Source organism: Brachypodium distachyon, chromosome 3 (genome assembly GCF_000005505.3).
Source record: "Brachypodium distachyon strain Bd21 chromosome 3, Brachypodium_distachyon_v3.0, whole genome shotgun sequence".
Classification (NCBI taxonomy): Eukaryota; Viridiplantae; Streptophyta; class Magnoliopsida; order Poales; family Poaceae; genus Brachypodium; species Brachypodium distachyon.
The window spans coordinates 14053878-14070237 of record NC_016133.3 but is presented as its reverse complement, the minus strand read 5'-3'; the positions used below and the strand labels follow the sequence as shown (position 1 = coordinate 14070237).

General features: G+C 50.2%; 1 protein-coding gene across 7 annotated transcripts; it reads right to left on the bottom strand.

The window, feature by feature from the left end:
* Positions 1-8243: 8243 nt before the first annotated feature.
* On the bottom strand, positions 8244-10556 carry LOC106866443. Of its 7 annotated transcripts, none has more exons than XR_002964595.1 (4): positions 9819-10556; positions 9637-9729; positions 9161-9231; positions 8244-9051 (listed from the first exon to the last, which is right to left on the bottom strand). XR_002964595.1 is itself a non-coding variant. In XM_014900668.2 (4 exons), exons 1-4 carry the CDS (start codon positions 10109-10111, stop codon positions 8829-8831), a joined length of 411 nt encoding a protein of 136 aa, XP_014756154.1. In that variant the 5' UTR covers positions 10112-10556; the 3' UTR covers positions 8244-8828. The 7 variants fall into 7 exon arrangements, 1 of the variants encoding a protein (XP_014756154.1); XR_001406811.2 differs by lacking the exon at positions 9161-9231 and having other exon boundaries at positions 9819-9885; positions 10088-10556; XM_014900668.2 differs by having other exon boundaries at positions 10088-10556.
* Positions 10557-16360: the final 5804 nt, after the last annotated feature.

Genomic DNA, 16360 nt, shown 5'->3' with positions numbered 1-16360 from the left:
CTCGATCTGATCGGGTTTGTGACAAGAGCCGGGCACGCTAAATCTGACACGCTACGACTATGATGCAGTTATTTACTGGATCGTGCACATGGCCGGCCACGGTCCACGGAACGACATGTCGAATTAATTGGCGGTGCACGTGCACGGTATGGCACTCTGAGTCTCTGGCGGCCCAGGAACAAGGACACATCTGACGCTGGCCCACCGCAGCTGAGGAGGAGCTCGCGGGGGAACTGCAAGAAAAGAAAAAGATTATAAGCCCGGGAATGTAGCCCAACTACGCGGGGCGACCAGGCCCAGCCCGTGTAGCGCGTATGCTTATTAACCCGAAGGCTCCCTGACTTGGTGCACAGAACTGGAACCTTGAACTATTCTCAGAAAAAAAAAACTGGAACCTTGAACTCGTTCCCCAATTCCGTCAGATGGACCCCCTCCTCTGCATGCTCTTTCCAGTTATCCTTTCGAGCAACAGGAGCTAGCGTCAGGGCCAGCCTCGATGGGGATGGTCGATGGTTCCAGTGGCCAAGTCTCGGACTCTCTCGGGGCTCTCCATCGATCCACGCGGACACCGCGGCTCGCTTTGGCGCGGACCGCTTCAGAAGCTTGGGGGAATGGGACTTGGACGTTTCGCGCTCGGCGTTGCTGGGCGCGCGGGCGTCCACGAGACACCGCGGCTCCCCATAAATAGAGCGCTAGCTCTGCGTTCCGTCCATGGAGAGGAACACATTCAGGCCGGGGCCGGGGATCCATAAAGAGAGAGAGACAGAGAAAGCAGCGAGCCAGCGAGAGAGTCAAAACTCAAAACACAACGGCAATGGCGTCGTCTTCATCTTCCGTCCTGCTCCAGCTGGTGCGCTACGTGTCGTCGCTCCCGAGCCAGCTCATGCGGCGCGCCACCACCAGCACGAGGGCCTTCGCGCTCCCTTCTTCGGCCGGCCCCGCGCGGCCAGGCGCGCCGGCTGAAGGCGGCGGCGGCCACGGCGGGGCCATCCATGCCGGCCGCATGGCGGCCGGGCCCCAGCGTCCCGGCAAACCGGCCGAAGGCGCTGGCGGCCGCGGTGGGATCATCCACGCCGCCGCCTCCTCTTGATCAGCGCAGTTTTTGGGGACGACGAGAAGAATACGGCCGGCCGGACGAGAGATAACCGGAATCACGGGATTGTTGATTAATTGCTCATGCAATGCGATTTTTTGGGGGCACGTTCTACGTGCACATCGAGACCGTGTGATCGATGTACATGTCGTTCCGGCCGGTACGTGTGTGCGTGAACGTGAGTTTAACATATGATTAAGTTCAGATAATAATAGGCTGAATTTCAAGGGGATCAATTCATTCATCAATATCTATATATACATTTACCTAGTGTTATAATTTTCAACCGCTGTGTCCGCGCGCATCGGTATGAATTGCAGATCACAGCTTTTATACGGTGGAAACAAAACATCTTGATATAAATTGCAGATGACTTTTGCAGGTAGAAAACAAACAACCATGGCGATCGACAGGAGAGGCCGGGCCATATAAATCATAGATATACACGACAGATACTATCCAAAAATACTACTGCATAATAAGTCGTCGAATCACTCTTTTTATCCTATCTTTTATCCCGCCACCCCCACCTATTACTCCATCATCGATCTTGCGATTCCTCGAAAACTCTGTCGAACTCAAGTTCACCTCAGTGCTGCCATCTGAAGCGACTGCTTTCTGGGTTATCGCCGCCGCCGCCGAGAGAGTGCTTCTGGCCGCGCAGCATCGACCAGAACGTCTTCTTCTCCTGCAAGGGCGCCGCCATAATGGCTGCTTCTTCTTCCCCAAGCTCGCCTTCTGCTCCTGCAGCTTGTGCTAGTTGATCCAGGAACACCTTACTGAAAAGTGTTTGCTCTGGTGACTGGAGCGTGCACCCCCCAGATCGAGCTTGTGATCTGTAGAATTGTTGTTGTGAGATGGATGGGTATCCGGTCGGGTGTATTTATACGAGTATTGAGTAGGTACTGTGTACTTCAATGGTCGGAGCAGAAAGCTACTGGTAATTATTTTCACTCTGTTTCCGTGTGTAAGCAGTAAGCACGAGAGTCTACTGAGCGTGTTTGACTCCTGCATATATATGGGGCATAATATATTTGTTTGAGCAGTTTGTGAGATAACTAAACAGCATATCCTAGCTAGCTAGTCATTTTTTTAGAAGATTAGGGGCCACGGCGCCCGGTCCCAAATTTCATTGAAACCGGCCACAGCGTTTGGAACACAGTTTAGACAAAACATCCCGCGACAGGCGCGCAAAACGAAAGTTTCTTACAGCTGGCACGAAGGCTCAGCGAGCCATACAGGCCACATACTCCTGGACTTCTTCAGTGGAGAGGCTTGCGGCGAGGAGTTATTAAGGGAGATAAGGCACGAGATCGTGCGCCCGACTGTTTCGTTCGGAGGAGGGGAACGATAAAAGCGGCCCGCAAGGCCGGGTGCCCAAGGGTTTTCCCCTTGGGACCCACGCGTCGGATAGGGCGTAGCCCGGCAACCGACCGAGTATAGCACTTGAGGAGGCATCAAGGCTGCCGGCCTACGTCTGGGGGCTACTGTCGTACCAGTGGCCCACGGGGTCCCACTGATACAGGACGTGTGGGTCGCCAGTGACGGAGCCGCATCAGGAAGGACTCCCAGGAAGTGACGAGCCCGAGGAGCCTGCCTTGAGCTGACGACCCCTAGTGAAGATAAAGCTAGGAACTAAGTATGAAATGGTCCCGGGAAGCCAAAGGAACGCCTCTCGGCAACTAACAGATGCGCTAGTCGGGAAGGTGCACCCCAGCAACCCGCGCTTGGGCATGCAGGTGGGACCCGCAGAACCGTGAAGACAGGACAAGACGGCAGGCGCAGTGCATTTAATGCACCGTTAGGAGTCTTATCAGCAGTCCTAGTCTTGTTTAGCAAGGCTAGAACGGTCGCCCTAAGAACCATTTTTTCTACTGTGTACAGTAGGACGGGCGCTGCATGGCGTCCAGCATGGATGAGTAAAAATTGTATTCCGTGTGGCTGTGACACACGTCTAGCCAACGTGTCACGCTGCACGCCATGTCACCAGTGGTATCCCCTTTCCTATAAAAAGAAGACCAATGCCACCGGTCAAAGGGTTCCGACCCAAGTGATTATAGCGTAGCATTCACCCAGTAGCCAGCCTGGGAACCCCCCGGGTGATCTGTACGCACTCAAACTTGTGAATATAACAAAAAGCAGGACGTAGGGTGTTACACCTTCGGGTGGTCCGAACCTAGGTAAAACTCTTGTGTCTACACTTCGTGTCTATCGCCACGCCGGCGATCGCTGGAGCGATCACCTCGCCCTCCACCGAACCAAAAAGGGGGTGCTCGGCGTCCCCGGTGCCGGAGACCGTGCTCCCACATTGATCGGCTCAAAGTCGCGTTGTGGTTCATTCTCCTTGCGTCATAGTGGATCAAAATATGTGACCCCTCCAAGATCGAGGCAGATGGCAATTGTCACCCAATGGCCGCTGTTTCACAAAAGGACGCACATTATATTAGCCAAATAATATAACAAGTAAGTCTTCCGACGAAAAAAGATGTATGTATTCACGCGAATTGAAAACAACTTACTGTAAATGGTGCAATATCAATACAAAACGGCGGTCTTGGTGCTTCAACATGAATTGAGTGAGGTATTCAATCGCCAACCTTCTACTTTCGGCCAACAATGGGTCTGGACCAAGCAAAGTGGCGTTGAAGAGAAGGGGGTCGGCGACGGCCATCCCATATTGCTTCACCCTATAGGCCACCCTCGTGTAGTGTACACACCACAGTCTTAATATACCGTTGTCGAGGCACTTGCGGTTGAAGAGGTGAAACAAGTCGAGGAAGTCAATGCTGAAGGTAACGTCATTTTCCCTCTGGAATTCCCCCGTATTGGAGTCGAAGAAGCCATAATGCTTTGGCACTCGAACCCTAATTTCCAGATTTGTTAGGTCTGCGCCTGATGATGCCACATTCATGTATTTTTCATGGAGCTCTTGCATTTCCCGTGGCAGGCAATACATGTCAGCCTCGGACACCATCGGTTGTCCGGGGTGGAATAACAAAAATTGGGAGAATCGCCTGTCCACGAAATAAGATCCATCAGGCAATCTATCTCCAACACGGGGGTGGGTGGGCATTTTCAGAATGTCTGGTCGCTCTTCCCAAATCCCTTCTATCTGTGGCGCGGTCTTTGGTTGTCTTCCCGTAGAAGACGACTCTTTCCCCTCCTTGGAGGAGCCCTTGCTTGCCTTGCCGCCTGTCCCCCTCTTGTTTTTCCTGCGTCTCAGGAAATCAGAATTGTCCGGGTTATGGGGGACCTGCATCCCAGATGGGGCACTTGGACGGGGCTCCAACGGGGCCGATTGTGCTGCGGCTCTCTAAGGGATGGGTCTTGGTACGGATGGCTTCGGGACTTCAGGTTTGGGTGGTGACGGAGGATATTGGCCTGCATTGTCGTCGCTGCACTCCGTCGCAGGTGAGAAGTCTCGTTCCGCGGGCTCATAGTCCAAAGGACCGGGTGAGGCGCCAAGTGGCGACGAAGATGTCAGGCGCCGGGCGGGTGGAGACGGACCACACAGGGACAACACATCTTATCACCCCTTTCCTATGCATATCTTCCACGCCGGCATCGATAAAAGTCTTCAGCTGCTCTACCCACTCAACACGTAACCTATCCTCATACATCCAAGCACGGCCCATCGAGCTACAACACAATATTAAAAAAAATAAACGAATCAACTTGATCGACAAAACTGGAAAATTTCGGCATGACCTTTGCTAAAAAAAATAGCATTTTGCACCACGAAATTCGATGCCTGCATGAAAAACAAATTACCCCCACCCACATCGGCACGACGGCCAGTATCACATCACATAAGAAATACACGGCACAAAGGCTGATGTCAACACACATTTAATATGCTTGAACATGCAGGTACACCGGTCCCGAGGTTACGCTTAACCCTAGGGCTAACCCCCAGGGGCTAAGCTCCCCCATAAGCAGCAGCGGCCATGGACTCCAGAGAGATAGCTAGAGAGAGAGCGCTCATGGGAGCAAATTAAAGCCATAGAGAGGGCAATCGGGCGGGGGGGGGGGGGGGGGGGGAGGACAGAGCTATGCTGCGGGGGAGCCACGGATAGAGCGGGGGCAGACCGGGGGAGCCGCTATAGAGAGATCGGGGCCGAATTTCCCGCCGGCGGCCACGGCGCCATTAATGGCGATTTTGCCAAATTGGAGAAGAAGGGAGAGGAAGAGGGAGGAGAAGGGGGGAGACCTACCTGCCGACCGCCGCCATCAATTTTGGCAGGGGTTCGCCGGTGCGAGTGAGGAGAGAGCCACAGCGGGTCCAGACAGACGCGCGAGCTCGACCAGCTACGGCCTCGCACATTAGTAATATATAGGAAGGGCACCAGTGGCGGGTGTATGGCTAAACCGCCACTGGTGATTTCCAGTGGCCGGTGAAAAAATAAACCGCCACTGGAGGGTCAGTAGTGGCGGGTTAAAGGAGGCCCGCCACTGGTGCTCTCCCACCAGTTTCCCCGCTTTAGTCCCACCTCGCTAGTTTACGTGAGTTCCGACCAGCATAAAAAGGATTCTGCCGCCCCACTTACCGGCGGTTACTACTCAGTGCTCAGTGCGTTCCCCGTTCCGGTTGAGTACTAAACTAATGATCGGGTGGTGCTTAAGGGGTTCAGGAAAGGTCAGTGAGACTGAGTAGTACCATTATGTATCGGGTGGTTTACCAGTGGCGGTTCTTTTTTACGGCCGCCACTGATGGTTGTTAGGGTTTCCATGGCCATTTCCAGTGGCGGTGACAAACACCGCCACTGGTGGTGGACAATATTCACCGCCACTGGTGGCGCTCGTGGATGCCTTGAGAGGCCTCCAGTGGCGGTGTGTTGTTTGGTCCGTTTTAACCGCCACTGGAGGGGGATCACGATGGGGTTTTCTGTAATAGTGTGGGAGGGGAGACTTGGGGGTCTTCAGAGATCTTGAGATTGGCACAGCCTCCCAGCAGCAGAGAGTCATGATCATGCAATAGCGGTGTGACTCTACCTCTAGTAGAATCAAACCCAGCTAGAGCCAGCCCAAGCGAGGTGGCGCCTTCAGCACCGAAAGGAGGAGGGTACAGAAATCCTCGACCTATTCCAACATTTCCTGCTTGAAGATAATTCTCCATTTCTGAACAGTTCGGAGGATAGACCACAAAAATTGATTAGGGCCTAACCAAATAGTGTGTTTAAAAGTCATATCATTTCTAAATTTCTAGATGCACCAAAGAACAACGGCACACACAGAATTTAAAGCACCATGTCTTTTGTTGGAGATCCATAATCTAGATATAGATTGTAGGTCTATGCCCAGCTGTCTATGGAAGCAATCTGAAATCACACTCCAAATAAATTTGGAAACTACACAGGAGAAGAATCAGTGTCCTACAGATTCCTTCTCAGAGCAGAAAGCACATTCCTCTGGCTTTTTCATTTTCCTTTTTTTCAGGTTATCCCTAGTCATTGGTTTGGAGAAATTTAAAATATTTGAAGTTTGACCTGTTCCTGGATGCAGCCAGTGGGAACACACGGCTGGAGACGGGAGATTGAACGCTGACTTGTCCACAGCCTGTGCGGATGCCACGATCTAGTACTACGACGTTCCTGTTGACTGCCATAGTACGCTAGTCATAGCAAACACTGATGAATCCTTTAATCAAATCAATCAACACGTACTTAATTAAGTACTTACCTTGATCAACTGTCATATGTGCGACTACGCCTATAAGTTGACTGCTGCAGTCTGCAGATCTCATGTCAGAGTAGCAGGTCGATCGCCATTGCCACCCAAGCCAAGGACTCCATGAATCTATATATCCGACGACGAAGCCATCGACGTTCAAGGCTCCAAGCTAGGTAGGGGACCAAATCGCATGCAGCTTATATAGCCATGCAAGGTTTTGCCACGTAGCACCAATTGGGTTGCCAATCGATATGATTTTCACCAAGATTTGCTCCATTTTCTCAGCTAGCATGACAAGTGTGAAAAAAGGGATGTCTAATTAGGCTTAGCTAGGGAAGGGTGGGTAATTAGGCTTAGCTAGGGAAGGGTGGGGGCGAAATTAGAGACCTAACCTTTTTTGTTGTGGGGAAGAGACCCAACCTATTTCTAATGAACTGATTAGTAAATATTAAGTAAAAAAGAAATCTTTTGGGGTGGCAAAGCCCCCCAGCACCATCACCCCCCCTCTCCGTCCATGTCCGTACGTGCCACCCAAGCAACGACGATCCATTAATCCGACGAACTAAGCCATCGATGACGGGGACCAAATCGGCAAGACCCCATTAGTTTTGAGAGGTTTTTTTAAAATATTACTTCCTCCGTCCAACGAAAGATGTCTCAAATTTGTCAAAATTTAAATGTATCTAGACATGACTTAATATATAGATGCATTTAAATTTAGTCAAAATTAAGACATCCTTTGTTGGACGGAGGGAGTACAAGATTTGAGAAATGAACTAGAAATGGTGCCGTTCGTGGGATCCCGTTTGCACCCCTGTCTATAATGGAGTTGACACATAGATAGCTGGTAACTACGACGCAACGCCAGGCCACTTTAGTTTAGAATGCAACTGCTGGTGAGCGATCCAAGATGACTCGTTGAACTGATCAAGCATGCATGCACCTTGTTTGAAAGAAAAGGTCAATTTCTATTTCTTTTAAGAGTAGCAAATCAAGTTGCTATAGCTCTACATGCATACGTACGTATCTGCTGGTCTGGACCTGGATGTACGACTTAATTGGGGGATCATTGCTCAATACTATAATTTCACAATCACAAACTAGGTTTTCACAAACGATTATTGGCTTAAGCTATCGTAAGCACGCATGCATACATGTCACCGCTGACAGAGTGAAAAAGAAATATGTGGAGAGCAGTTGTTGAACTTTGGGTTAGTGGGATCGAGTCTCCAACGAACGCTCAGAACTTAATTGGTCGGCTGACTGTTTCAGTTGACTCAGCTGTGTTAATTAAGTATATAGTCGATTTATTCAGGATACTCACTCCTACATAAATAGAGATCAGCTCGTCAACGGTCCAGACATTCAGGGAACGTTTGGAACCTAGGCTAGAACGGTTGTAACCTAGCTAGGCTAGGTTTGGCGTTTGGCAGTGAACAAATATTCTAGCTTTTCATGTCCAGCTAGCTAGTTCGGGCTAGAAAAAGTTTGCTCCTGAGAGAGAGCCGATTTAGCTCGCCTCCGACGGCAAGCCCACGTCGTGCTCAAAAAATCCTACAACAACCGTCTAATATCCTGACTCACGTACTTGCTCTTGCCATCCTTATCAACTTAACCAAATACATCCATAGCAAGGCTAGCATAGCCGGAACGAGCTAGCTAGGCTAGCTGAGCAATAGGCCAGCTGAGGGAGAGAACCAAACATACCCTCAATCTCAAAGCATACTCAAATCAAGCTTAATTTGAGTTTATTACAACATGTCGTCGTGGATGCGCAGGCTGTTTCAGCTGGTGCAGGATTCGCTACGGCGGACCTCGACGACGGCAAGCCATGCTGACACGGTCCAGCCGCCTCCGGAGCCCGGGACCGCCGAAGCCGGCAAGGGCGGCATCCGGGTCGTTAACCACGTCGTCCATCCTCCGGCCCGTGGGTTCGACGGCAAAGGCGAGGGCGGCTCCGGCGAGGCGAATGATGCACTGCTGGCTGCTGCCCGCAAGCCGGAGAGGCCCGGCGAGACTCCGAGGGAAGGCAAGGGCGGCGATGGAGGGGAAATCCACGCTAAGGTCAGGGCCCAAGACGGTCGCCGCCGGCGAGCCAAGACTGGCTCGGCCCAAAGTGCAGACGAGCCGCTTTTGCCAGCTCGGCTTGGGCTGCCTCCCAGCTCGGCCCCGCTCGCGAGCTACCAGCTGGCAGCGGCCAGCGCCCTGCTCTCCCCAGCACCTCAGCCAGCTCTCCTCTGCTCCCCAGCGCTCGGCCCTGCTCCCAGCGGCCGCTCCTAGCGCCAGTGCTACAGATGATATTTTGAGTAAAATCAGTTATAGGGGCATATGTGTGTAGGATTATATGAATTCGCACTGAACATTGCTGGTAGGAGAATATAAATCATGTCTACATACTTGGAATAGGATGTCACTTGTTCAACTTGTGGCATGGCAATTAACTCTACACGGTTGATTAACTCAAGCTCCTGTAGAGACAATATTTCAGTATCAATCTTATCTAACTACATGTTTTTTCTTCGGAACTATAGGTTTTTTTTCTTCAGAATTGTCGCCAGTCAAACAACAGATGCAAACCTAAACCCGGCCCTTTTCAATCTTTTTACAGCCTTTCCAGTTAAACACCAAGGCAACAATAACAAATGGTAGATATAATTGCACTTCATTTCCGGCCACTTGCAAGCAGAATATAAATATAAGATCCAAGGGCTTGCTTTTAGCATAATACAGTTCTTTAGCAGATAGCTACAAATGTGCAGTGGCCCTTTTAATCATGGCCTTCTAGGTTTATCGAGTATAAGAGGAAGCCAGAGGGAAAAGTGAGAGAAAAGAAGAAACAAATGCAACCAATGATTTCAGTAATTCAGGCATACCATCCTACGTGGAAGAGGGGTCATGCGAGCCATCTGAGGCCAACAAGCAACATTGAGCGCCGGAACAATGTACTCCCCTCGGCTTATCACTTCCTAAACCAATAAAAACACAGAGAGTAAATTAGCCCCTTTAACCTATTTCTCTGCAAATACCATCAGGGAAAGTAAATCTAATGCATTACCTTAGCATAAGGAATTAAGGATCAAAAAACAAATAACTGCCCACAGTCAGGGGCGAAGGCCACCTACCTGTACCCGTAAAGAGCAAAAAAAAATTACTCGTTCCTGATTCAGTAACAACATTTAGTGGAGCAGGTGAGAGTCATCCTCGAAATTATCCAGGCAAGCACATACAGAACACCCGGAAATCCAAACCACATGAACTCGATGAAAGAGAGAGTGCGGGGGAGGGGAGGGGGCATCTGGTGAGGAGTACGTAGAGACGGAATACCAGCGGAATCATGAGGTTCTTCATGATGCAAGGTCATGGAGAGGTGAGGCGAAGGCGGATCGGGAAGAGCTCGTGCCGGAGGCGTCGCGCCGCCTGCAAAGCACCATGCCTGCCGGCGGGCTAGGGTTTGGATCTCACTACATCGTCCCGCGCGCCGCCATCGGTTTTACCCGCCGCCTCCCCTTGGCTCTTGCCTTCGCTCGGTTTTCTTCTAGTTGGGATGCTGCAGGCGCTGCGGGCAAGAAGACGGGCGGCGCGCCGGCGTACAGGGAGGCCGGCGAAAGAGGCAGGCGGCAGCGTCCGGGGAGGTCGCTCAGAGAGATTTTTTAATTTTGCGCGACGCTTCGGTCCAGAGACAACGTCGGCCCAAATTGATCTAGGAAGCCCACGCGGTCCAATTAACGGGGTGGGCTTGGATTTTTCCACAAGAGCAACTGCAATTTCTCTTTACTCTGTGACCGTGCATATGTGTAGACAAGTTCTCCCCTAAAAAAAAAAAGGTGTAGACAAGTGACTGAGCGTGTTTGACTTCACCCACCATACGTGGACGTTGAGATTGGTCATCAGCTGGTTCGATATTTCGAAATGGTGATGTTGGAAATGTTGAATATACTATATACAAACAGAAAATTAGAAAAAAAATTAGTAAAATATTTGAAGCTAGCTTGACCTGTTTGTTCCCTCCGGCCAGTGGGAACATGAGACTGAATGCTGACTTGTCCAAATTAAGCTAGTCCAAATTACGTAAGCATCTGCCAGTACTAGTCATAGGAACACTAATTAATCCCTTAATCAACTAATCAGCACGTTGCTGCATGCCCCGCGCCATTAATTGCAGTTGCACGCGCGCGTCTGAGTTATCTGTTTTCATCTTGCTATGTGAGGGACAGTTCTCTTATCGCGAAGTTTTATGAAATTGAGTTGGACCTTTGGAGGGAGTTGAATTAAGGAAGGCCGGCCAACTCAACTACTCAGGCTTGGTTCATTAGCTTGAGCCGACTCAAAGATCACATGAGTTCAGGTCGTTGACAACCCTAGCTAGCTAACTCGAGGTTGGAGTTCATTTGTCTGAAAATCTCATACTTACAAAGAAATCATCGGCATGAATTGCAGACAACTTTTATAGCTAGTACCGGAGAAACAAATTACATTTTGATATAAATTGCAGACAACTTTTATAGCTAGTACTACCTCCGTTACATAATTATTGTCGAAATATTACATATATTTAGACACTTTTTAAAAATAGATACATCTATTTTTGGACAAATTTGAGACAAGAATTATGGAACGGAGTGAGAACCGTAGAAATGAATTACATTTCGATATAAATTGCAGACAAAACGACTTTTACAGGGCAAAAACAAATAACAACCATGGCGACGGGAGAGGGTCATGCTCATACAAATCACAGATGCACGACAGATATTATCCGAAAATACTACTGTACCGCATTTTAAGTCGGACCACTCTTTTTATTCTTATCCCCGCCACGCGCACCTCCTCCGTGCTCGATCTTGGGTTTCGGCTGATTCCCAGTCCCCAGCAATGTCGAGCCCTCCTCGGTGCCGCCATTTGCAGCGGCTGCTCCCTGCTGGTTACCGCCGCCGCCGAGAAAGTACTTTCGGCCCCGCAGCATCGACCGCCAGAAGGCCCATAAGAACGTCTTCATCGACCGCCAGAGGGCCCAGAACGGCTTCTCCTCCTGCATGGGCACCGCCATGGCTGGTGTTTGTACACGGATGCACCCTCTTGATCGAGCTTGTGTTCTGTTGAATTGTTGTTGTGAGACGGATGGGTTCCTCCGGGTGTATTTATACGAGTATTGAGTACGTACTCTACATGTACCTCAATAGTTTGGTCGGGGCAGAAAGCTACTGGGTAATTATTTTCATTCCGTTTCCGTGTGTAAGCACCAACCCAAGCACCCAGAGTCTACTGACCGTGTTTGACTCTGGCCTGCGTGGGCACAATACGTACTATTTGTTTGGGCAGTTGGTGAGAGATAACTCAGCCCGTTTCAAGGCTCCTTCGTCCGCGTCCGGGTCTCGCTTTAGGCCGATGATGCGGGGCTTTTCTCTTGCCCAACCGTGAGGTATGTTCCTCGGTGTTTTTGGCGCCGCGTCAGGGCTCCACACCAACCTTGACAAATCCGAGACGACCCTTCGCATCTGGCACGACCGCTCCTTCTTCCGGGAGGTCTGGGATCTCGTCCAGTCATGGAGTGGCACTGCGCCGACCACCACCCTGTCGGGGTCCCCAACCTCTGTTGTTGCTTTTCTGGGATGACATCATTCGGGGCCTCCCTAAGCGGGCCAAAAGGGAACTGAGCGGATGTCTCAGCTACACCTGGTGGGGGGTGAGCGCAACAGAAGAATTTTTAGATCAATGGCCACGACGGCGCTGCAAGTGACCCTCTTAGTTTAGGAGGACTATCAGTGAAGGATTTGGGCGCGTGCTCCGGACCCGGAGATTAGCCTCCTTGCTTCTTTGTTTTCTCTTTTCGTGGCTTTGCTCCGCTGGGGATCAACCTTTGATCCCCATCATGTACATTTCTTCCTCTTAATCAAATGACGGATATCGACTGTCCTTTTCCTAAACAAATATCCTAACTGATTGCTTTTTCTTCAAACATAGGAGAAGAGTTTTTAATTAATCTATATATTCTTTTTTTTCGAAGAGAATCATCGATATATTAATTACCATTGGCCAAGGCAATTTTTCCTTGTTCCTTGACACGGATTATTTGGTTAATCTATATATATCCTAGAAATGAATATATTTTTTTCATAACAATATTGCCTTGTGGACCATTTATTGCAATATAGATTAAATCTATTTCTTTCAAACACTTGAAGCAAATTAAATACGATACCCTTACATTTGCAAGGGTCACCAGCTAGCGCTAGTTTGAGAAATTATAATATTTGAAATTTGACCTGCTCCTGCATGCAGCCAGTGGGAACACGGCTGGAGACGGGAGACCGAACGCTGACTTGTCCAGAGTCAGTCCGGATGCCACGATCTAGTACTACGACGTTCGTCTTGACTACCATAGTATGCTAGTCATAGCAAACACTGATTAATCCTGTAATCAAATCAATCAACACGTACCCCTCCGTTACATAATTCTATGTATCTATTCCTAAAAGGTGTCTAGATACATGTAATATTTCGACAAGAATTATGGAACGAAGTAAATATTTACTTACCTTGATCAACTGTCATATGTGCGACTACGTATATGACACTGGCGTGCTGTAGATCTGATCATGTCAGCAGATCATAGGGGTCGCCATGGCGACCCAATGATTCCATGAATCTATCCGACCAATATATCCATCGACATTCAAGGCTCCAAGCGGACCAAATCGCATGTAGCATACCCAAGGTTAACTTTGACCGTCAGGTCTCTTTTTTCAGAATTCATAATGAACGAACATTCGCTTTTTAGGCTTCCGGAGCGAACATTCGCTCTTTAGTCTCCTCTGTTAGCCATCCGATTGAGAAAACTAAGCCTAAGATCAGTAATTACAAATACTACCTCCGTTTTTTTAAAATAGAGCGTATTTTGTTTACTTTGATCGATTCTTTGATCAAGAATTATTCCATCAACGTGTGACTTATATGGAGTATGATACAAATCATAATCATAAAGAAGTTTTTTTAATAGAAATGCAATGATATCAATTTTATTTCATGAAAACACATCTATTAGACTCTCAGTCAAAGAAACACAGTACGCCCTTGAGGAACAGAGAGAGTACCGACTACCGAGGCGAAGCTCATCCGCCCTGTCTGCGCGCCTGCGATTGCGTCTCTCTTTTTGATCAGCTTTGCCTCGGTAGTCTCTCCCAGCGCAGGAAGACGCGCTCCTCCACCAGCGCCACAGACTGGCGTGTGCACGGCCACGAGCGTTGGCACGTCCACTCGCGCCATCAGCAGGGCAGGTTCGTTGTCGCTGCCCATGTTGATGCTGGCCATCATCAGCGCAGGCTCCTCATCATCCACCTGCGCAACATTGGCTCGCGGCTGCTGCTGTTTGCGTTCGCGACGGGGCTCCTTGCAGTGCGTGGAGTAGTGCCCCATCTTGCTCGCGGCCGTTGGCGTCGTACTGTGGCTGCGCTGGCGCGTCGTTCGCCTGCGCCTTGCTGCGGCAGCGGTTGTTGTTGCCATTGCCGCCGCTGCCGCCGCCACCAGAGGACTGGCCTTGCTGCCGCTGCTTGCGGCGCGCCTCCCACTCCTCTTCGGTAAGGAGCAGCTGGCCTCCCGCGGCGCTAGACGTGCCGCCGCTGCCCAGGGCGTAGCGGGATTCCGCCGCACGGAGGCGGCCGATGAGCTCCTCGAGGGACATAGTCTTCAGATCAAGGAGCGTCTCAATGCTCATGGCTATCTGCACATACCTCTCAGGCATGCAGAAAAGAAATTTCTTCACGACGGTGACCGTTGCCACCGGATCGCCCAGTGTGGACATGGTCGCGACATGGTTGTTGATGCGCATGCCGAAGGAATCGAGGGACTTGCCGGGGTAGAAGGCGAATCGCTCGAACTGATTGTCGAGTCGTTCCGCCGCCGCCTACCGCACGCGCTCCACGAGGCGCATGAGCTTGATGGCCTCCCATCCTTCACAGGCTGTCTCCTTGGAGGAGATGATGCCCTTCATCTCTAGCGGCACGGCCTTGATGAGTGCCGCTAGAGCGTTCATGTCGTCGACCTCGCTGATCTCATCGTCTTCGTCCGCGATGACCGCCGTCCACAGTCGCTGCGCGCGCAGGTTCACCTTCATCACCTGCGCCCACTCGACGTAGTTGGTTGCCGTCAGCTCGGGGTAGGTGATCGTCCCACCCCCTCCGCCCACCACGCGCTCCTGGATCACGATCTGCCGGTTGTCGCCCCGTCCCGTTGGGCTTCGACCGCGCGGGCGTTGTGACCTCGACCTGGAGCCGCCTGCCGAAGGTGTTCGGTCCTTGCTGCCGGCCATGGCACCCAGAGCTCAACGTGGCTCTGATACTAGATGTTAGCCGCACCCTCGTTCTCTCTCTCTGTCCTAACTCACTCTCTCGCGTGAACTGGCTCAAGGAAGAAGAAGAACAGTGACAAGAGATTTTTTTGGTGCCGCGTACCGATTACGGCTTTTCTCGTTTCTTCTCCTTTTATTCATTTTCTCACCGTTACATGCAAACGTGATCCGCTTTGTGCGCGTGCCATCCCACGAGCGCAGATCGTCGAGCACGACGCAGCAAAGGACTCGGACGGGCCCGATCTAACAGACGCGACGAGATAAGCTCGCCTCAAGGCTAACTACCCACGTCCCTTGTAACAACGGGATCGTGCCGTTATTCAAGCTGAAAAAAGACTACAGAAAATCCTACCGCGCGGCAGAGACGCGGCAGGTTCCTACCGCGGCAGAGCTAGGTCTAACTAACAGGGACATGAGACTGAACGCTGACTTGTCCAAATTAAGCTAGTCCAAATTACGTAAGCATCTGCCAGTACTAGTCATACGAACACTAATTAATCCCTTAATCAAATAAATCAGCACGTTGCTGCATGCCCCGCGCCATTAATTGAAGACTGAAGTTGCACGCGTCCGAGAGTTATCTGTTTTGATCTTGCTATGTGAGTGACAGTTTTCTTATCGCGAAGGTTTATGAAATTGAGAAATTGAGTTGGACCAATTAAGGAAGGCCGGCCAACTCTACTACTCAAGCCTGGTTGATTAGCTCCAGCCGACTCAAAGATCACCTGAGTTCATGTCGTTGACAAATGATAACCCCTAACTAGCTAGCTAACTCGAGGTTGGAGTCAGGATCAGCTTATGATTCACACCAAGGAGAGGAGATTAGCAATTCATCTGTCTGAAATCTCATACGAGTTGTACAAATAAATCATCGGCATGAATTGCAGACAACTTTTATTTACCGTACAAACAAATTGCATTTCGATATAAATTATTGCAGACAACGACTCTTACAGGGGGGAAACAAACAACCATGGCGACCGGAGAGGGTCATACAAATCACAAACACACGATAGATATTATCCGAAAATACTACTGTACCACATTTTAAGTCGAAATCTTCTCCAAGGCTTTTAAACTGATATTTAAGACTTATTTTTTAAAAATCAGGCGACTTAGAAATAGCTTCACCCTTTTATAATTTCCCCCGCCACCGTCACCTATTCCGTGCTCTATCTCACCTGCAGCGGCTGCTCCCTGCAGGTTATCGCCGCCGCCGAGAAAGTACTTTCGGCCCGGCAGCATCGAACGCC